This window comes from Pyxicephalus adspersus, chromosome 1 (assembly GCF_032062135.1).
Source record: "Pyxicephalus adspersus chromosome 1, UCB_Pads_2.0, whole genome shotgun sequence".
NCBI lineage: Eukaryota > Metazoa > Chordata > Amphibia > Anura > Pyxicephalidae > Pyxicephalus > Pyxicephalus adspersus.
Window position 1 is genome coordinate 127732672 of NC_092858.1, and position 23312 is coordinate 127755983.

Consider the following 23312-nt stretch of genomic DNA (forward strand, 5'->3'; position numbering starts at 1 on the left):
AACACTAGAACAGCACAAAGGAACTGGCTGGGAAACAACAGACTGGGCAACATGGGGTTACACTGGAGCTGGACAGGTAAAGCACTAAATTACCCAATGGTCAGCAGAGCTAGGGGGCTTGACACTGGTGGAAACACGTTGCATGAACTCTGTTCATGCTGTGTCTGAGCTAGCTAAATAGCCAGGGATGATCAAGAGACTATTTCATGATTGGATGGCTGGATGGGTGAAACTGATAAAACTTGGAGGAGCAGGCACGCCCAGGGTCAGAACTGCTTGCATGCGCAGGAGAGAGGAGCCTGCACTTTAGCGAGGAAGAGTGTGACAATCCATATGTCTGTGAGCCCGCTGGATTGTAAAAACATCTGCACCACTGCATCATTCAGTGGCGATGGATACTGATGACTGTCGTGTGATGGATGTTCTGTCCTCCAGAGGACTTGCTACACCATTCAAGTCTCCATCTACAATGATACCGTCATTTGCAGGGGAAGACAGTACTCGGAGAGGAAGATCCTGGAAAATGTTTTGCACATTTGGTCTGTAAACTCTGTAAATTATGAATTTTCAGGAGGCTAGCCGTAGACGTACAACTGTCCATCTTCTAATGAGATGGTCCATATCAAACAAGATCACTGATCCAGCCAGGTGACAATGTATTAAAATCATGATGCCTACTTTGTGACCTACAGTTGGCGCCCCTATAACTGCTTCAACCCAGGACTTACAAAGCATTGGTTATCTGATTCTTTAAGGTGAATCTCTTCAAGCAGTGCTATATTCGTGTTAAATTTTTTTTAATGTCTAAGTACTTGAGATGGCATTTGTGGTGTCCCAGGGGACAAGGGGAAGGGTGGAATAAATTGTCTGCCTGCCCAAGCCGTTCGAAATTTAAGAGGTAGGGGAAGTCTGCCTATAGGCTTGAGATGCTGGGTAGATTTTATCAGGAGTAGATGCACTGTTCATTAGGGTGTTGACATGTTAGAGTGCCTCGTCTGGCCCAGTGAATGTGGCTACTCCACAATTAGATTTTTTAAGCTTCAAAATTGCTAGGTAAGCAAGAGTAAATCGGATGGATTTTACCAAATGCATGGCATAGTGGTGTAAAAAATTTCCAAATTTTTGTCACTTCCGCTGAGTATTCGATGAAAATTAATAGCAGTAGATTGTGACCTGCAGCTTGGAGTGTCTTCCGAGAAGGTATTTTTGTAGAATGGCCTGGCAGTCTGCAAAATTCAGATATCTTATTATCACTGGGTGAGCCTTGTCTTGGTCTTTATGCAGAGGTCACATCTGACGGGATCTCTCTATTTTTCAGGAAGAGGGGATACCCAAGGTCTGGGGAATCATCACTCCACATAACTGACTCAGGTCCTTCACTGGTACTGACTTCGGAAGTCCCACTATGCATAGGTTATTCCTACGGGGACAATTTTCCAGATCATCAATTTTAGCTGCCATGACAGCCATTCATTTAGACATTTTTATGTTGTATGTGTACAAAATACTGCAAAATGTAATTTTCTATTAATGGGATTGACCTAATGCTTTACCCAGTAGTACCTCTGGTACTTAAACACAGAAACAAATCATGTAATAAAGTAGGTAGGCCACCATCTGACTTAGCATTTAGGAAGTAGGAAGAAACTGGAATACAAGAGCTGGTTTCCCTACACAGAAGCAATATTAAAGTGTATCTAAACCAAAAATTAGAAAATGTAATATTTTGCGGCTTACCAGTCTTTAGATGTGATAGCTGTATACGTTTTTAATTTATTTTATTTTTTTCTTCATTTTAACATGGTAATTCTGTAAGTCCTACAACAACAATGCTTAGTTGTTATACTGCATTATTGGTGCAGTAGTTATTACCCTAGGGCAGGACTACACCCCCTACCTCATATCAACAACATAGAATCAATGTCTTCTGTTAGCTTACAGGAATTCTGGCAAGATAAACAGGTATTTTTTTGCACTTATCAAACAGATATGACAAATACTTTCAATAGTATATTTACAGAGAAAAAGAGAACAAAAAATTTATTTTGGTTTTGGGGCTTGGATGCATTTACTCAAAAACTCAAAGTTTCTAAATTTTAAGTTTCTAAGAGTTACATAATTGACTGTGAAATGTTTTAGTTTTCAATAAAAAAGCATTTATAATTTAGGGCGCATTTATCAATTTCAAAACAGTCTTTTCATATAGATTTGCAGTTAATGGTGAAATATTACTGTTTATTGTATTTATATATCTTTTACCAACTGAAATTAATGTTTTGAAGCTTAAATTCAATGCATTTTGAATTCCCTTTTATTCCAGATTCATTTCAGGCTTTTTGCCTTTGTGATTGTGTTCTCTGTATTTATTTAACTTGTAAAATCAAAACCATTTGGGACCTAGAAACATAATTCTGCAGAATAAATCCATTATATAAAGGAAGAAGACTTGAGCATTTAATACTGAATAGATAATAACTATTATTAAAAAATAATTAAGTGATATTAGACATTGATTATTGATAATTATTAGTGTAACAGTTAATGAAGGTAGGTAAAATAACTCTGTTTTCTTCTTTTTTGTTTTACACCCCCTAAGCAGAGTGGGCTTAAAAAATGCATACATATGGAAACTAAGTCTGCAGCATCAAATTGGTGTTGTTAAATTTCCTTACAAGTTCCTTTCAAGTTCAGTATCGTTAGAAAATATCCACAGCTTAAATGAGAAGAAAAATTTACATTGTATGTAACCCAATTCAAATATAAATTGAAGTAACTATTTTAACTTTTTTTTCAATTTTTTTTATTTTACAGGTTAATTTTTTTTGTACTTTTGAGTTGTTTATATTAGGTTACTTGCTCATAAATTATATTTTGTACATTGCTCTTGCCTACCAGTAGGTGGTGCTATGTCATCATGTAAAGTAAGAAAAAAGTTAAGTAAAAAAAGTTTGTTACACACCTTACATGTGGTCACAATGCCATCTATTGGTGGGACCTGAGTAACTGATAAATTTTTTACTGTTTTTTTTCAGATCAAAAGAACTTAGTGATGGCCTCATTCCCTCAGTTCACTGTGCTTGACTTAACATGTGATAAGCAAGGACATTGGAAAGCAATGTCTGATGTTCCCACTTATGTGTGAGATTGTATTTTTTTTTAGTGCATTGCCCTATTTAGTGTAATGAACCATGAAAATGCATGGGGGTCCCGTTCTGCATGAGCTTCCTCAATCCTAACCTTTTGATTTTTCTCTTTACAATATGACTGATGCCCTATTTATGAAAGTGGCCTCATAATATTTTCCAAATTTTTGGAAGCTTGTTTTTATACCTTTTTTGTGTAAATAATAGGAATGACAATTTTTGGATGCACAAGGTTTGGAAATTTTTTGTTTAAATAGGCTTTTTGTTTTCTCTGAATGGAGTCACAAATCTATATTGTTCAGCAGCCATGTAATTACTGAAAGAAGCCCCTGCATCCATTCAAAAATAAAGAAGGCACTAGGGCTCCCTATGAACACAAATTATGATTCTTTAAAATTTAAAATGTTTAAAATATGAGGAGAGACGGCCCAAAGTTACAGTGCATGACATCTTGTGTGGTTCAGGTAGGGCTTTAGGCTGTGGGATATGTCTCCTTTCCATTTCACCAAAGGATAAATCTACATCCTGCTCTTATCTCCATGTATGATCCATAATACTCTTTTTGGCTGGCTAAGCATAAGTTCAATTGAATTATTGGCCTTTATAACAGCTCTTAAAGTTGAGACTAATTAAAGGTTGGTATACATCTTTGCATCAGATTTCTTCACTCTTTAAATTAGATCCGGATATTTATCGCATGTGGTTCCTTGAATGACTGAACACTGTTCCAAGAAACGTGTATTACCGTCAGATCATATAGTTAAGTTTATAGGGCATTTTGGAGAATGGAAATAAGGGAATGGATATATTTATTTTTCCTAATGGAAATTGAATTTATTTCAACATTATCTACTCCATAGGTAGATATGTTTGCACATTTAGGTATTGTTAGACATAACTAAATAAACACGCAGAACCTACTTAAGTACTTTATTAGCATTAACTGGAGATGAAATTATTAGGTTTTTGCAAAAAGGTAGAGCTAAGTGGATTCATGAACTAGGACTATGGCTGAAGTATAAGTGTCCTAAAAACAGAAAATGTAATTCTACATTCTACACAGGTCCTTGTGTGGGAACAAAATACCAACAATTTAATTGTTTTTTTGTCTATCATTAAATATTTTTTTTCAATAAGTCATTGGGAGACATAGTGATGCAGGACAGGGCTGCCAGTTCCCATACTCCTCTAGCCAAAGTTAAAGCTATACATAGGACACTTTTTGGCACAAGGTCAGCAAGTGAACCTGCCTATTGTATACAAAGGATGTTTCTGCAGAATTGACAGCACTATGTTGTTTAGTAAAGAGAGGCTATATTGTAGGGGCAAGGCGACTGACCCCCCTGAACAAAAGTGTGTACCAATAAATAATATCTCTGGCTGCTAAACAAGAACGGCTTAGGCTGAATTAACCTTTGATATTACTCAATTCCAATTGCTAAATATTGGAAGTTATGAATGTACTAAAGAATGGACTGGAAGAAGCCAAGTACCAGATTGACCAAAAAGGATAGGAATAACCCCTTAAAAATGACCATCCAGGTGTGCTTTTAAGGAAGGTTAATGAGCCCCTACGTGTTGTGGAAATTGTGGCAGCCATTGCCTCAGACAGACTTGTCTCTATCAACGCAAGACTTCAATAGCCATGTCATTTAGACCAGTAAATATAACAGTGGATGGAGAATTTACCTTTAAGATAACAGGACCAAAGCGGAAGCTGCTAGGCAGCATATGAACCTGATACCCATCCTTTCTTAGCAAATCAGGAGCTATCAGGACACCAGTAATCATTTTTAACTCAATCCTCTGTATTAGTCAAGCAAACACTTTTGAGGGAGCAAATACATGGTGCTGAGAAAGCAGGGTGACCAGGGCACTGAACCTGTCTACCATGCACTTGAAATGGAAAGCTGTAATAGTCATTTGCTGCACCCCTCAGCTAAGACAGAAATGCTTAATTCACACTAAAAAGCTTGATAGTTGTCTGTTTCTGGGATGTGAAACATAGGCACAAACGGAATCCAATTCTCTATCCCAAAACAAATATTTTCTGACATCTCAGCAAGGCCACTTGATGTGATACTACGGTGATACAAATTTAGGCTTTCGAATATTGAGGCAACAAAGCCATAAACATTAGGTTGTTGTGGTAGCTGACAACATAGATGCCATCCAAGAACCAAGACAATGCTAAACATTTAGGGAGTAATCATTCAGTCTGAAGTGAAGCACCAAAAATGAAAAGTATATGCTTCTTATACTCCATATTCCGCCAAATTCCACAACAAATCAAAACCATTCCACATATAATTTTTTGAGCATGCATTATGCAGTACAAAGCCTTTAAATTCAGAATGGAGTAAATACAACCTTTCTCCTGGGCACAAATTTAAATTTTTAACTCCTGAAATCACTCCAGCTGATAAATAGGGACCCATTGTCCCAGGAGAGCTTGAACTGCCTGGGCAATGGCAGACATGGCCAGAGAAGTGGAAAACCTTCCTAATTTAAATGTCAATAATATGTCTTAGTCATACATTCCCAGCAAAATCAGGAAGGATCCTGCCATCTTGAAAGTAGGTGGGAACACACCTTACTTCATCAAAGGGTGATCTTTTCTGCATCCGATCTTTTCTGTGAAATTTCCTGTAAAATTTGGCCCTATGTTTCTGGTGGCGTGAGTCCTTTTGCCCTGAAGCATTTACTCTCATTAACTGAAGCTCTTAACAATCTCAACAATCTGAGACAAGAGTACCATAAGTTAAAGTGGAATTTTAGTTTTGCAAAGATTGCACAAAAAAAAAAGAAGAGAGAAGGTAGTGGCACCCCCTGATGGGATGGAAACAGGTTGTATAACAGGATGCAAAAAATTGGTTGTCAGATCTCAGGTAGTAACATCATGCTGCCAACATCCCTATTTAAAAATAGTAAAACAAAACATCTTTGTGAATGGGACTTTTAAGGCAGTCTAGACAAGAATTGTAATCATATAAAAAGACAAAGTTTTATTGTAGCAAAATATAAAAATATTCTTGCATAAATCAACACACGTTTAAAAAGTCCATATTATCCCACCTAGAAACTTCATGGTGGGTGTATTAACAGACTCAAAATAAAACTATGGTGCCCAATGTGCTAATGGAACCTGGATTGGTATACTTATTAGGATAATGTAACAAATGTTGCCAATCCGACCCGTTTCGCAGAAGTAATCCGCTTCCTCAGGGATTTTACATGTACAGATCACAACAAAATAAACGCACTAAAAACACAATGCAGATGAATACATAATTAGTTATTTCATATGTATATCTTTAAACATCATCAGGAAATAAGTACATATTCAAAAAAGAACTTTATACATACCACCAAGTATCAACAAATGAATGCAACTTAGCCTGGCACAGGACATAGCACAAGTGGTGGAAGAAATTTCCGTGGCAAGAATGGTATCAATTCAGAAGGAATAATTATAACCAATGGTGTTCCCAAGAAATTATCCCAGGAAGCATATATGTATATTATGGCCTTATATAATGTTAATTAAATTATCAGACCCAACACATCGTTGACAGCAAAATCAGCAACTGTGAAAAAAATCAAATATATAAAAAATTGTCTGTAAGTCAAAAAAATAATATCAGCCACTATGTACAAAAAGGAAGAAAAAAAATGCAATGTGTGGATTTCTATATCCAGGGGGGGGAGTACAGCCCCTCCAGAAATAAATAAATCCAAGTATTTAACTCCAATATAATAAAAGATAATATCAGTTTGAGTTATAAAAGTTAATTAACATCATATAAGGGCATATTATACATATATGCTTCCTGGGAGTGCATTACAAATGTTATGGTGTCTTTTTTTTTCCTCCCTTATATCCACTGCTCCATGCCAGTATATGTCTGCAATTCTTGATTATACTATATTACAAACAATGCTTCATGTCTGCTATATGCAATGCCTCTCTTTTACATGAAGTATCTCATACCACGTCTAACTACAGTGCCTCATGCCACCTATTGCTTTCTCTTATGCATTATTATTAATAATATTAATAAACAGGATTTTTATAGTGCCAACATATTACGCAGCGCTGTACATTAAATAGGGGTATGCATGCCGTGTTAATGCCTCCCGTATTACACATTCAGCCTCAGGCCTAACTAATATATGTGTTGCTTCATGCCTATCATACATAATTCCTCATGCCTCGTCAATTACACACCTAATAATGCCTTTGTATTATCTGCTGGGTCTAACGCCTCTGTATAATACTCTGTACCACACCAAGCCATGGTATTATCCTGGAATTTTCTACAATTGTCAGATTACTGGCTCAAACAATGGGCGCACTGTTGCTAATAAATACATAAAAATAAAAACAGGCTTTTCTAAAACATGAATTTTTACATTGCTAAACTAACTCAATGTATGTACTGTATATCCTGCAAAATTAAGGAGAGATTTCGTGCAAGATTTAGGTTCCCCAGCTCTCCCAGGGTCCCATCAAAAGTCTAGGTGACATCCCTAATGCTTAGTGTACACAATTGTTTTTGTACCTTTATTTGTATTCTTCCTAGCGGGTTTTCCTTTTTCTGCTAAATAGAGGCTCCCTGTATTTTAAAGCGGAACAAAGTGTAAAAGAATGGGCTTCCCTGCTCCCTCATGTGCAGGACGGAGGCTTGGAGGGGGGCAGTTTGCATTTCTTGCAAAGAAATCTTATGCAAAACACAGCTGAGGTTGTGAGTTTTCTTAGGGGGTTGAGCTCTTCTGCAAGCTCGTGTAACTCTTTACAGACCAAAACAAACTGTGATTGATTAGGGATTCATTACCATTTGTTGAAAGGTATTGACCTGAGATTTTTTTTTTTTTTTCGGGGGGGGGTCACTTTCCATTAACCCAGGCTTTGGATTTAGTATTATTATGTGGCTGTTTCTATGAATAAATATTATCATTGTTGCAACCGATAAACAGGTTAGAGTAGTGTTTCTTAGCCAGGATTGATACAAAGTTTGCTAGGGGTTGCTTAAAGAAAAAGTAAACCCAAAACAAACAAAATCACATTTACCTTCATTCCTGCTGATCAGTCGATCCCTCGGGAGGTTTCTTCCTTCTAGTGCTGCGTCGATCTGGTATGTATTCGGCCTGGCACAGAAAGCCGGGCGCCGACATCGTCTTCTATCTTCTTTCCCATTCTTCTTCCTACGTCACCCGATCTCGCGCTGTACGGGATCGGGTGATGTAGATTGGGAAAAAACTTGCCGATCTCACTGAGCATACGATCGCCTATTTTTTTTCTATTGATGAAAGGGCTCTGTCTGCACAACTCCAAGATGCCTGGCAAAAGCCTCTTGAGATGTGTTGACGTAGGTATCCATTGAGCCTCTGTGCTCCCCATTAAGTGGGCGGTGCTGCACCTTTTTTTTTTTTTTTTTTAAGTGTTGCACTTAAAAAACAAACGTTTACTTTAAATAAAAGGGTTGTTTACCCTTTTATGTAAAGTAAAAATTCTGAGTTTAGGTACGTTTTAAATGATAAGCAATTTGTGGCTCTTGGGTCAGTTCCTTTGACACCAATGATGTTTTTAGATGTAAAGTTGAAATTCTTCCCACTGACCAGTAATGCACAACACTAATGTACTGTGAGCTGTGGATATAGTAATTATACTCGGGGTTCCCTGAATATCTGAAATTTTTTTCAGGGGTTCATCGATTAAGGTTGAGAAACAATAGGTCAGAGAATGCCAGAGATCTCCCAAAGATCAGATGCACATTCTTGCATTCATGTTTGTTCTTTAAACAATACTCATGTTGTCCAGAGGTTATTCTTTGTAACCAATCATATTTTCCATTTACTGGAGTATACTATCAAATGATTTCTGGTTGCTATAGGTTACTGCGCATTGCATAATATCTTCAGTTTCTGTTGCCTAATTACTTCTATTCAGCAGGATTTGAAAGTTTAAAAATGATATTCTCTTGTTTCTTTGAATGAATTGTAATAATAATGGGCACACATATAAAACTGCACTAATCTTTAATTTTGCCTTGTTGCTTTTTTCTCATCTGTACTGTTTTATTTCTTTGATATGTGTGTCCTCTGTGTTGGGCTGATGTACATATATGCCCTAACAGCACATATTTGGGGCATCCAAGAGTATTTATTCTTCAACCATAGGAAGATCAGCGCTGGCAATGGCAGACCAAAATCTAGAAAGCACTCTTTGCCCGCAGGGACGCCGTACATTATCCCAGCACTCGATAGGTCAAAACGAGTGTCAATTTTCCAGGACCGCAACCGATTGGTTTAGCAGACCACCTTTGGCCCCTCCTCCGATTTCCATTGGTGATTTCTATCTCTGAAAAGACTCTTTATTGCTGTCATATAAACTCTGCGGAAATGTAACAGCAGCTATGAGAGCCACACTATTTAGTAAACATCTTATTGGATAATTCTATTCTCTGTGTGCACCTCACACAACAGGATATACAGCATCGAACTCTCGCCGCTCACCCGAGGCTGTGACGATAGTACGCATGCGCAAACCAGCCGCTCGGAAGAGGTGGAGAACGCGTGCTCGCTCCCCGACGTCACCTACGACAAGCACGGTCACGTGAACGCGCGAGAGCCAGCCTCCTCCTAGTATCCAAAGACTGGGGCAGAAAGCAAGGCGCGCTCCCGCGTCAGGTTTTGAAATGTGGGGCACGGTTACCTCAGGAGCGGACACCGTCATATAATTGTGGAGGGGGGGGGCGCGCTGCTCGTGGACGGTGGCATATCGAGGCGCGGTCTGTGTCCAGTGTGTCTCGGCGGCGCCGGGAGGCGCTCGGTTTCCTAGGGATGGCGGAGAGCCGGGGAAGCGGCGGCCCTGAGATGTAGAGCGGCCGCTTGCCGCGGTCCATTGATGAAAGGGGAGCGCCGGGTGTCACCTTCTGTGTCTCTTCTGTGTCATCCTGATCGGATTTGTGTAGCCACCTTTTTTTTTTCCTTCCCTGGGATCTAATACCTCCTCGGCTGGACCCCATTTGTACTATTCATTTTTTTTTGTCTGGTGTGGTTTAATTTAAATCCCCTCTCAGGACCATGGCCGACGACGACGTGCTGTTTGAAGATGTGTATGAGCTGTGTGAGGTGATTGGAAAGTAAGTTGTACCCCCACTATTATTACATATGGAGCTTTGCATGGTTGTAATGAGAAATGTATGGCTGCACAATGACACCTGGAGATCAGGGGGATTCTCCCAGGTGGATGAGACCAGTGCAAGTTATTGATGGAAATGGCCCCCTTGCAATGTGTTCAGTCCTTCTTCATATAGGCAGGGCATCTTGCAGAGCTTGGATTACCTGTATGTTATCCACCCAGTTCAACCCCAATGATGATTGTGCATTAGCTGGACCATATGGCTTTCATGTAAGGCGGGACATGGCTCCTGTATAGCTCCATCCTTGTCACCAGGGATGCTCAGGTCTCTGTGTGTCTTAAGATGGCTTTCCAACAAGGGGTCCTGAGATCTGACAGATGCCAGCTTTGCAGTCAAAGGGTTGTCCATGGTTCACTTGCATTGCAGGAATCACATCACTGGTGTGAATTGATGTCTACCAGGGCGGCCGCAACCTTTGCCATCTGCAGCACATTGTCATAGGAGCTTTGCAGAGTAATTCTTGAAAAGCTCTTCCATTTCAAGTTGTTAGAAGTAGGAGGTCTTTGGACTTGGTGTGCCTGATTTCTTCCAGTCATTAACACCGCCTACTCTATTGGCTGAATATGTCAAAATGGATGTGTACTTAGAAATTTGATGATTTTTTTATTATTATTTATTTTTTATACTTATTTTCCAAATTTGATGGCATTATTAAAGTAGATCTGTTCCATTACTGTATGACATAGTTTGCTAACCCATTTTATGTAAACTAATGCCCTGGCTTTTTTTTTTAGAAAACAAATTTTTTTATTGTTTTTTGTCATGTCGATGGTACGCACCACGATGGGGAATGTTTATTAAAGTTCTCCAAGGTGGGAGATATACCTTCATCAGTGAACTTAGGTGATTCTGCAAACCTGGAATGGATTTATTAAATCATTTGTTATTTGTTAACAAATGTTTTTAATCCCGGACCATTTCAGGTTTGCTGCATTGCCCAGGTTCACTGATGAAAATGAAAAAATCCAGTCTTGGAGAGCTTGATTAAATCAGGCCCAGCATGGCCATGTGTATTTTCCATCATGGTTTTGTGATCGGATTACAATATAGAATGCAAATGGGAAATAGAAAGTGCCTGAAGGAGGATCTTCATGGTAGGATCGCTGAAGAATGAAAACCACTTTTGACATTGTCGTCCTAAGTTATAAAAGGTTTTGGGGACTGGGTGGAGATGGAACTCCGCACTTATAAAGTACAGGTAACAGTTTCACCCACTGTAATTAAAGCCAAAGTTAACTTACTGATGGAAGAAAAAATGGAACTTGCAGCTTGGTATTGCAGAAGGGACATAATGTAAAACAAACTTGTCTATTCTTCCTAAAAATGCACAGGAATCTGCACATGCAAAGCTTAGTGTACATTCTGGACACGCCTTGCAATGCATGAGTGGTGCTGTGCATACGCTAGAGTTATGTCATTCTGCCCATGCCAGTCAGGATGTCTAAAGACCCCAAAAACACAGGAGAAAACTGGGCAAAGTTTTTTATTTGTCTGGTATTCCCTAAAAGTACTTTCCTCTCTGTGCATTTCTCCACCACCGAAATGACGATTTTGGTGACCAATGGGTCCTCTGCTATCAATCCCCCAGGCGTTTGAGGGAGATGGGCCCACAGCATTGCTGCTAGATCCAAGCACTGTGAAATGACAAGAGGTCGCCTCCTCCTTCATCATGTGAGTACTTGGTATTGTGGGAAGTACTGAAAAGGAAAGTATTTGGAGATCAGGGTTACAGTGTCTACTATAAGACTGAATCACAGCAAATGTGTAGACTTCTTTTTATATATGGTGAAAGTGAGGGAATATGTTAAGCCTGCTGTTATACCCACTGATTGGTTTAGTTTTAGGCTGCTTTGAACAGAATGTGGTATTGAGACACACTGGTATGTTATAATGTAAAATAAAAACAGGGATCCAAAGCATTTTGTGATAAAATGTTCCTAGTAGTAAAAATCCATTTCCTTTTTTTTGACTTGTGATTTGTGTTATGGCATTGTATATGTGGTGTTTAAGTCCACATGGATACAAGGTCATGCATTGTAAAGGTAGCAATGTGATTTTCCCATTTATTGTCACATAGCCCAGTCTCATCAATGGCATTTTACAAGCTTCACTAGGCACAATATGTATGGCTTTTTAGCTCAGCTTTTAAAGACTTGTGTTTGCCTTGAAGCATTCTTTGTCTTGTGAGTGGAGCAGAAGTCTGTAATTGGGTAATGGTCTTACAGGATATTGAGCTGCAGTAAGGCCTGTGCTCACACCTTTCCTCTGGACAGCAGCACCAACTGCTTGGCTATTTGTTACTATAGAATGAAGGTGTACATAAAACTTTTCTTCAAGGTCATGGATAAATGTGCAGAATGTTGACCTTTTTTTTCATTATGATGCTTTAAAATTGTATTAGGAGTGCACAGATTACTTCTGTAGTTTGCCCCTGTGATGTGTAACTTAGATCATACTTGATGTTGTATATCCACTCTGTAGCAATAACGTTGCTTTAAAAGCCTATGCTTTGATAGGTGCTTAAAAAAAAGAAGTTTTTAAATTTTAAAGTTTTATAGTTGATTAATATGTTTTTCCTCTTTTCAGCTTTACATTTAAAGGTGTAGTAAAATAATGTTTTTATTTTCTAATATCTGCTCTGACTATATCCAGTAGTTAATTGTAGATCTTAAAACCAATTTATTTTTAAGTAAAATCCCATACCAATTCAGTTACCTTGTAGATAATGTGGCTAAAGTTTCGTACTGTTAGCCAACTTTAAAGGAACTTGGAGATTATGGAGGCTGCCATTACTAAGTCCCCCTTTCCATTATTCTACTTTCACGGCTCACATGCTGATTTTTTTTCTTGGCTTCAGTGCTTCCTGTGAACCTTGTACGGGTATAGAAATAAAGAATTCAGATACCAAGTTACTAGTGTAGTTAAAAAGTGCTTAAGCCAGGCAGCTAGCTTTTAAAGAAGTCCGCAATGGCCGCCCCTGTATTTGTGCTATGGTGGTCACTTTGCCAGCAATATGTCAGCTTGATTCTGGAAGGGAAATATACTGTACTGTAGTGAATCCATGTTTACAGTAATTTTCAGTGTTTACGGTAATGTGACCCTGTGCCTTGCCCTTACAGGACGAATCAACGAGTTTACTTTTACCTTCCTCTGCCCAGCAGCACAAACCTGCTTTTTGTTTACTTTCAGCCAGAAGAAGCTGCCTTGTGTAATTAACAAGTCACATCTCTCACAAGACTTTTAGCTCTCCCCAAGTAAAAGCATTGGTAATTGGTCCAGTGTTGACACATGGTGCTCTGTCCCTGGAAATTCTTGGTATTTTCCTAGCAGCTGATCGTATCAGTGGGGTAGTGAAGTAAAAGTATCATTTTGGTTTTAACTGACTTTTCATATGACTCCTAAATGCTTGTACCTCTATTTGTTTTTGTTGTGGAGATTTATAGATTTACTATAGCAGGGCCAGTTAATGATTCTTCAGACTTCAGGTGTGCCAGACTGTGGCAAGTGGGAGTAGAAGAAGCTCCAGTGTGAATGTAAAGCAGCATACACACGTGCAATTCTTGTCGTTGGAAAGGATCTTCACAATCCTTTCCAGCGATAAGAACCGCAAGATGCATGAACGAGTGCTGTACATACAGCACCGTTCTGCTCTATGGAGAGGGGAGGGGGAGAGCGACGGAGCGGGACCCTGCTGCGCGCTCTCCCCCTTCCCTTGCATTAGGATCGCTCATCGTCCGTGGATCCGCCAGGACCTGGGCTGTACACACGCCAGATTCTCACCCGATATCTGGCCGATGCCGATTATCGGGCGAGAAAAATTTGACGTGTGTACGCAGCTTAACTAATCAATTATCTAGGTGTGAGTGTCTGTGAGAGTAATAAAAATGCTACAGAGTTGGTGGTAATTGGAAGAAATTGTAACCAATTGTTGGTGTCCTGGGGAGAAACTTAATGAAACTTGACTTAATGTTAGTGGGAGCAATTCTTCCACCATATTTTCGGGATGGGGAGGAATACTGCCAAATCGTTTGTGTCAGTGGGAGTATCTATTTAATAGTATCATTGGTGGAATTTGTACTGCATCCTTTGTATCAGTGGTAGTATTTGGGTAACATTTTTATTTATTCATTTTTTTGGTATAAGTGGAAGGAACCCTTCGAAATGGTTTGTGTCAGTGGAAAAAATTAGGGTATATATGCTTTGTTTGGTGTCAGTGGGAGAAATTTGTGGCCCATCTGTCTGGAAGGAATTGTGCCCCAAGAACCAATTAAATGCAGGTGTAAGGCCTCTGTTTGGAGCCTACTAAAATATAGGTAGGGTAGATTTAAAGTGGAACTAAACCTAGTATATACTCACCTGTTTCCACTCCGAGGGTGCCGCCATCATTTTCCTTCTTTTCCTCATTCCGATCTTTGCCCATCCTAATTGGCTAGGCCAGGATAATTTAACTCACACAGGAGTTCATTCAGTCTTGGCAGCCGCAGGTAAAGCCGGTATGCCTGGTATCCCAGCAAACCGACACTGAGCTGCGTATGGCCAGATCAGCAATTTTAGACAGACAATGATCTGGCCAGTAAGAATGCTTGTTGAAGAACAACCCTCATGTCCTTTTCTGCAATCAGGCCCTGCCTAAGGCCACATTATTAAAGGGGAACTCTAGTTCTATGTTAAAAGCTGCCTCTCCACCTAACTGCTGTCGAGAGTAAACTCTGTCTCGGGTGAATTTTTGTTTTATCCTTCTAGAAAGGGAAGGGATTGAAAAGAAGCCCAATGCAGACAGGTGGTACTTAATCTGTGGGGAGAGGTAAATACCACTGCTTAGAACAGATATGCAGGTGTTCTTGGTAACTTTCACACACTACGACATTTTGATTGTTACCCTTTGGACAGTTTATGTGAACACAATTACTTGGTTGCAATATAAATTACAGGAAGATGGCATTTTATTATTGTCCCATGACATTCTTTTTACTGTATCTGGTCACTAAATGGCTGTTCTTGTTTGTCTCAATATTAAGAGCATATAGAAAGTTGGTTGATCAGTGGTTGGCAGACTTTTAGCTGTTCAGTAACTCATTCCAGCACCCATGTGATTAAGCCCTAAGGGTCATTATACACTGTCTATATGCCAATCTGCTACTGGAAAAAATGTTTTAATAGCAGAAACTCTGACCAGAATTTGAACAGCAATATGAGAAAAAGTCACAAATTGTAAATTATACTGCTGTGATGTGAAGTGTCCAAGGTTTGCTGTACCATAGGACCTTTAGCCTGAATAATTGAGGTGATATGATGTTAAAGCAGAATTCTAGTGATTACCTGCTGTCCCACCTTTGTTTCTTTTTTTTTTTTTTTCAATGTAAAAATTCTTTATAAATTAAATGTATTTCACTTATGGAAAGGAATACAATACCAAAAACAAGAAATCTGTATTTGGGCAAAAACATTGTACAATGTGCCTCATCTCTCTTATCTGGAATTGCTGGTACTACAGGAAAGTTCCACTTGTTAGTGGGTGTAAAGCTGCTTACACACGTCCAATTTTTATCGTTTGAAATGAACTCAGGAGAAGCACCCTGCTTGGGGGAGGGCGCACCGGCCAGAGCTGCGGACCACATCTGTTGTACACATTGCAGGCTTTTGGCAGTCTCTGGACACAACCCACTCACTCTGACATCTGCGATGGGAGACTAGGCGGGTTCTGGCATTATAGTTTCTTCCCCTTTCAGTGACACATGGCTCCCCACACATGCACAGTCCGGAGTCCGTGAGCTCCAAAAGGTTGGGGGCCACTATCAGGTTAAAGAAAAAAAGCATAGTACCAGTTTTTTTTTTTTTTTGCACAATTTTTACAAAAGCTTTTTTTTTCCCTAAAAAAATATGCCAGAATCGTTATTAGTGCACACAAAACTGAACATTAATTATTCTCTTACTAGTAGTATTTTACTACTAAACAAAAAAAAGTTTGTATGATTTTAATTGCAAATATGCTTACATTTGAAAATGGCATATGTTTGTGGAATCAATTATTAGAAATATAATTCAGCTATCACATTGGTGAACTTCCATATATTTCCATGTTTTTTTCCCTCCTGTTCAGTTACCTGTGTTTTATTATTTGCTGCCAGTGGTTCACAAGGGTTTGGTACCTGCAGATTGTTAAGGAGCCCTTTCTTTTTGTGTACCTCTTTAACAGTATAGCAAGAAGGATTCCCACAAACCTTGAGGCAGATTGCAGAAAATGATGAAAAGATTCAGCAGTATCTGTGCTGAAAAGTTATCTGCATCTTAAAGAAATGTTGTTAATAGTTGTACTACAATGATTGTTGCAGTAGACATTCGGACATCTGTTAGCCGTGATATCTGTCATTTTCAGTGTGGGGATGAGGTTTAGGAAACTTAGTGTAATGAGAGAATCATGGTGTATATTAATTTCAATCCTTTTTTTTTTTTTTTTTTTTTTTTTTTTTTGTACACAAATCTCTTAAGCAAATGATTTTTTTGTGACTTGCTACAAACTTTCTTACCTAAAGGTGTTACTAGTAATGACACTTCCTCTCATTTAGCATCAGCATTATCTTTGGTTGCTGTTTGGGCCAGTTCTCGTGAGATTCTATTTGGCAAAATATTTTTAAGTCTTCCTGAGTTGTTTTTTTTTAATTTGTTTGAGCATAAATTCTTGATTTTAAACATGCAGTTGATTTACAATTTGAATTGTACTCTTTACTCTCTGTATGTCCTTGTCTGTTCTTGTGAGCTGGGATGAATTGATAAATATTTGGACCCTTCCCAAAAACCAGAATCGTTCTAGACTGGAAGATGTGCTGAAATCTATCAGTGATAAAGTATTTTGGATTCTCTATGATTTAATCTGAATCATCATTAATGAAAGTCTGTGAAGTAGTGGGTACTCTTAGAAATGTGTATCTCCAAAGCTTTTCTGTGAATGATTTGTAGCCCTTACAACATTGAAAGTGTTGCTAGCATAAAAGATCTTCTGCAGCCAAAATGTTTCTCATGTAGCTGATGAGAGGGATGGGAAGTGCTCAGTTAATTTGTTTGCAGTTACCTTTCTTTGAGCAAAAGATTCTCTTGTTACTTTGTATTTCATCCCACTAGATCTATATACCGGGATACAGACTTCCTGAGTGGACAAACTATTTGTAAAAAGATAAGAATTAACATTGGTACATATGTGTGAAAAGATGGGCCAAAATATTAACCTTAAATTCTTGAGAGAATCTTATAGGTGGTTTATTATATCATTTGTTCAGGAAGATTACTTATGTGGTTTCACCACTAAACTTGATCTCACAATAATTAAATAGGTGCTTTCTGGTAAAGAAAGGATGGTTGTACTGGCATGCCTTTGTCCCTGGAAGGAATGCATTTTTTTTTTCTTACCCTTACCTTGAAACATCTCCCAAAAAAAGTGTGCTTACTCCGGTCCTCTTTTGATTTCTCTTCACTGTTTATAACTGTTTTCTGTGACAAGGTCTTTTCTGTTCACCCAATCTTTTGGAGTTTAGGTTACCAGCTTGTCTAAATTGGAACAGGTTAATATTGGTTGTGTCTCCTCTTCTGAAAGACAAGTAGCTAGTGACCTATTTGTTATTTATTTCAAGGTTTATATGACATTCCATCCTAAAGGAAACTAAAATATCTTCTTGAGATGAAAGTTGGATTGCAACTAAAGGTTTATTGTCAGCTATTTGTACTGTTCTAAAACATATCACAATTCAGCAGGGCTGCAAAGTCAGAAGCTATTGTTTGTGTACCTGGAGTCGGAGTTGATAAAAATGTACCAACTTTGATTTCATACCCCTTCTGTTAGAGAGGTAATAATACTTATTGCAAAATCAGTGAGTTACAAGCTCTCCCCTTCCATTCAGTCTTGAAGTTTTGCATCCCTCTATTGACTGTCTCTACATTACATTTTGAAGGTAATTTGGTGTCTTACAAAGCCTAAGAGTGCAAAATTCACTTGACTTCTTGTGAAAGTGTAAATATACTGTAAGATTATGTAAGATACTATTGCTGACCTGCTTCTAAAATTTCCTGCTTGTATTGTTTGGATTTCTGATCCTCTACCTTTAACACTTTCTGACCCACTGACCCAAAAGGGTTATACAGCTCAGGTATTCAGCCAATTGCTTTTACAACATGTTTGTTAGCTGTATGCTTGTTTCAGATATGTAACTAAAGCTACTGAAACAAAAATGCCTCATTTTTAGACAATTGCTATTCAATAGAAAGAGTTCCGCAATGGTTGCTTTTATAATATCTCGCTATAGGTCAACATTAAAGTACTGTGTTACCTTTTTGATCTAGAACCCATCCTGTTAGGCCCCACCACCTGTACTTCAGTGGTCTCCATGGTTCAGAAAGCTGTAGGTATACATTGTACAAGAGACTGTATTAACTGCTGTAATATGAAGTAATATTTAGTTGTATAGCCCTTTTTTTGAGAACTGCACATCTGTGTTGCATGGACTCGACCAGCTTCTGGTACCTGTGAAACCAGCCCAGAGATGATTGGAGCGCATTGCACAGTTCTTCTGCATTCCTTGGTTTTCCCTCAGAATCAGTATTTTTTTATGTCACCCCACAAGTTTTCTATTGGATTAAGGACCAGCAATTGGGCTGGCCACTGCATAACATAATTTTGTTGATCAGGAACCAAGACGTTGTTCGTTTACTGGTGTCTTTGGAGTTGTCTAATTTCAAAACCCATTTTAAGGGCATTTTCTCTTCTCGATAAGGCAACGTGACCGCTTCCAAAATTTTGATGTAATCAATCTGATTCATGATTCATGGTATGTGATAAATGGCCCCAACACCATAGTATAAGAATCATCTCCATATCATGATGCTTGCACCACTATGCTTCACTATCTTTGCAGTTTACTGTGAATTCAATGTTTTGGTGTCCTGTGTGGCCCCTAGACCAAAAAAAGAAAATGTTTTTCTATCTCTCCTTAGGCCAGTCAATTTTTTGTTCTTTGGCAAACTAACCTCTTCAGCACATCCCCCCCCCCCCCCCAACATTTGGATTTAACGGGGGTGGGGGGTTCTTGCCAATAGCTAGACCTCACATAGGCATTCACTAATTGTAACTGTACTCTCGGGTAACTTCATACCGACTTTGTTCCTCCTGGATCTGATCATTGGCTGAGTCTTTGCCTTTTTGGCTATTGTGCTATCCATTTGAATGGTATTGTTCAGTTTTCTTCTGTGTCAGGTTTCGGTTGCCAGTTTAAACATTTGAGATCATTTTAGCAAAGCAGCCTATCATATTCTGCACCTTTATGTTTTCCCAATCAACATTTTATTCAAAGTATTCAAGACTGTTCTTCTGAACAATGTCTGGAACAATAAATGCACTATTACCAGCATGTACAACATTTTTGGCCTTGCTTAAATAAGGGCTATAATTAACACCTGTTTTTTCACAGAATGTATTGCCTCACTAATAGAACACTTTTTTTTGGACTAGCCTTATATTACTCCATTTTTGTCACTGTATTACAAATTATACAAATAATACAAATGTGTTATTGTTTTTTTCTTCATGTTTTGATTTAGAATTGAATGTGCAGTGTTCCCAATACATTTGCATGTATGGATAAAAAAACTATTTTTCAGATTTTGAGCTTTATTCACTTTTAAACACAATGCTATTTTTCATATACTTCAAAATGGAGCCCTGAATGATAGTGATATCTGGTCTCTCAAAATTACTTACAAGTGTTGCTAGTATTTATAGAACTTTGCAAATATATGCAAGTAAAAATCAATATGACCTGTTGTAGATGGTCCTCTCCTGTGCTGAAAGTGATTTGTCCTACTTCCCGCACACTGTGACTTGCAAACAACAAGCATTAGAAGCTGCAGCTGATATTTTGTAGCTTCCTCATTTCCTGGTTGAATTAAAAAGATCATCCTTTCTTCTTTTTGCTATAAGCTGGTTATAAACGGTTACATTCTTACTGCTTTTGTATGAATTTTCTCTGAGCACTCTGGTTTCCTCCCAAATACTAGAAACAAACTGGTAGGTAATTTTCCTTCACCCAGAAAAATGAAATTTAGGACTAAGGAAAAGTTAGTGACATGACTAGACTATGTAAAGCGCTATCTCCATGTTTTAGCACTATATAAATAAAGATATTAATAAAATTCTAATCCGTTACTGAATTAGCATTGCTGAGTTAAACTTTCTTCATACAACAGGAGGGTGTTTTACCTGTACTTTTATTGTGTAGGTGATAATCCTATTAGAGGAGCTGTACTATAAGAGATTTAAGCTACGTACACACGGCAGATTTTTATCGCCCGATAATCGGCATCGGCCAATTATCGGGCGAAAATCTGCCGTGTGTACAGTCGGTGTCGTCCATCGTCCGGACGACCGACCTGCCGGATCCACGGACGATGGACGACAGCCGATCGTAATGAAAGGGAAGGGGAGAGCGCGCAGCAGGGTGCCGCTCCGTCGCTCTCCCCCTCCCCTCTCCATAGAGCATGAACGGTGCTGTATGTACAGCACCGTTCATGCATAGTGCACTCCCTTGTCGTTGGAAAGGATCGTGAAAGATCCTTTCCAACGACAAAAATTGCAAGTGTGTACCCAGCTTAAGCCTCCTTGTTCCATTTACTTTTTTTAACATCCTATTGTATGTTAATCATAAACAACTTCCTCCACTGTCATTGTCTACTAATGCTCCATTTTCTGTCCCTTTATATAAGGCATGTCCAAAGTCGGGCCCGGGGGGCCAATTGTGGCCCGTGCCCAGATTTCCAGCGGCCTGCAGCCTCTGTCATAAAATCAATCAATAAGCACCCTGCCAGCACTTGGTCTAATTTACAATAGTTTTTATTATGTGCTTGAATAGTGTGAATGTGGAAACAGATAAAGATTTGATAGTGCCAGAAAGTAATATGACTGTGTTGGGTCTGTTTATAATGCAGTGAATCTGTCATTCACAAAAAAATGCCAAATTCTCTGGGTGAGTATCGGTCACTGTCATTGAAAACATATGAACCTGAAAGAATGTCCACCAGAGAAAGTTTGGCAAATTTTGGCCTAACTACTTTTGTTTGTACCATGGCAGAAATTACATTATAGTAGGCTTAAGCTGTGCGGGACCCACACAGACCCAGCCCACTCTGATTCCAAGAACGTGCGCTGCACGGAGCCTGCACTGACTCTGGACTGTGCACAGAGTCTTTTAAACCAGACAGAAAGGGAAGGAACTACTGAGAAAGCTTACCGATATTACTTCCCCAAAATCAAAACCGGGTAAAGATACGCGTTCACAGTTGGGAGATTAAATTTACTGATCAGCTTGAAAGTTCCAATTCCAGTCATTGATTCCCGCCAGGAAATGTTTAAGAGTATGTTTTATGAATAGAGCCCAAAATGTGTAATTTTATGTAAACATTGTAATCTTTAAAACCTCCAGTTATGTTAAAAATCACACATTGCCCTCTAGGTGATTTAAATACAAGGCATATACTGTGACCACATCCCTTTAGAAGTAGAGGAACCTTGCAGGTGAACTGTATATATTGCAAGCATTTTAGCAAATCTTTTTACAGATTTTGACTTCTTACTTTTCTGAAGCCACTCCTGCTTGCATTTCTTAAAACAGGTTTCCAAATAGGAAGGTCAACCTTCATTATCAGTAGGTAATCGGTTTTGGTTTTGTAACCAGAAAGACTGCAGTGTTTAAATCCTTTCAGACAAGGGTGATGCTCAGAGTATTTTTCATTTTACAGAGATGTCTGCAATTAGGCTTGTAACACCGTGCTAACTTCGGGAAATGACATTTCACATGGTAACCTGAAGACAGTCTGAGAAAAAAGGGTGCAATCTTTCAAGAAAATTGCATCTTGAATGGTTTGACAGTTACAGAAGATCACAGCAGCTGTGGATGGAAAAAGGAAATAAAATTTGATAACATTCAGTCGCAATATAGCTAGTTGCAAAGTGCAGTTTTTCTATATTGTAGAATTTTAATCACCAAGTCGAGTGTAGGTACTGGTTTAGGAGCTGTGATCTAGGCACCCCTGCCAGACATCACACAATGATCCTCAACCTTTATTATATAACTTGTCTAAAAACAATGATTAAAACACACTTCCAGCCTGCTGACCGGGACAGTAAACGACCTTCAGCACAATAAGGTCGTCCTTCTTTTTTGTTTTTGTCATTTTGTAAGCATGCCTTCTGGCTTTTGTTGTGCATCCCTCTCAGAATCTGGCACCCTCTATACTTTCTCTTCAGGTTGACTAATGATGCAGGTGCTTGAATATGAGATATTTTAGATATCTGCTTTATAGTGGCAATATAGCAGGACAAGTGTTCAGCCTTGCAGAGGCTATTCCTTTGCGTTCCCCCACCCCCCATATGTGAATGGTGAATTAAGTAATAGAGAGAGTGTAATCCGGACCATCCGCTTCAAGAAACTGGTGTGAAGTTGGGTACCACCTCCAATGTGCATTTACAACTTTCCCATTGATTTCCATGTTTCTAGTTCACACCTGTGTGCATTGTTTCCTTTGTTTCAATTAGTGTAGCTGTATTTTTTTTTAGTGTGCTAACACATGTTTGAAGGCCTTATTGGTTTCGGTGCATGACAAGCTGCCCCTCCCCCTTGTAACTGCCAAGTTGATAGGCCAACCTTTTGGCTTTGGAACACCTAAAAACACAGCATTGTGAACCCAGCCTTAATCTCACACAGCTTTTGCAAAAAAGGGTTCTTCCTATCTAAGCACTCATTCCCGTTAGTGTCTTATGTTAATGTATAAGTTCCTGCAGTTCACATGATATGTGTTGGTGTGCTAGGTTGACGGTTTTATATTTGATGACACCCCAACCTCACTGCAGCGCAAAACACTTCTATGCATTACTATGTTCTGCCCTTTTAAAAGCATGGCATGCTTTTCTATACTATTTAGTGCA

General features: G+C 38.8%; 2 protein-coding genes across 11 annotated transcripts in view; both read left to right on the forward strand.

The window, feature by feature from the left end:
* LOC140341373 (large ribosomal subunit protein uL2) overlaps positions 1–23312 on the forward strand; it is a 331097-nt gene that overhangs the window by 69585 nt on the left and 238200 nt on the right. The gene's annotated exons all lie outside the window — the stretch shown is intronic.
* CASK (calcium/calmodulin dependent serine protein kinase) overlaps positions 9784–23312 on the forward strand; it is a 152623-nt gene continuing 139094 nt past the window's right edge. For 6 of the 10 annotated variants that reach the window (XM_072426984.1, XM_072427010.1, XM_072427022.1 and 3 more), the window contains exon 1: positions 9786–10288. In XM_072426984.1, the coding sequence (XP_072283085.1) occupies positions 10230–10288 (59 nt within the window). In that variant the 5' untranslated portion in view covers positions 9786–10229. Of the gene's footprint in view, positions 10289–23312 lie in introns of all 10 variants that reach the window. The other 4 variants (XM_072426992.1, XM_072427017.1, XM_072427030.1 and 1 more) reach the window with 2 other exon arrangements.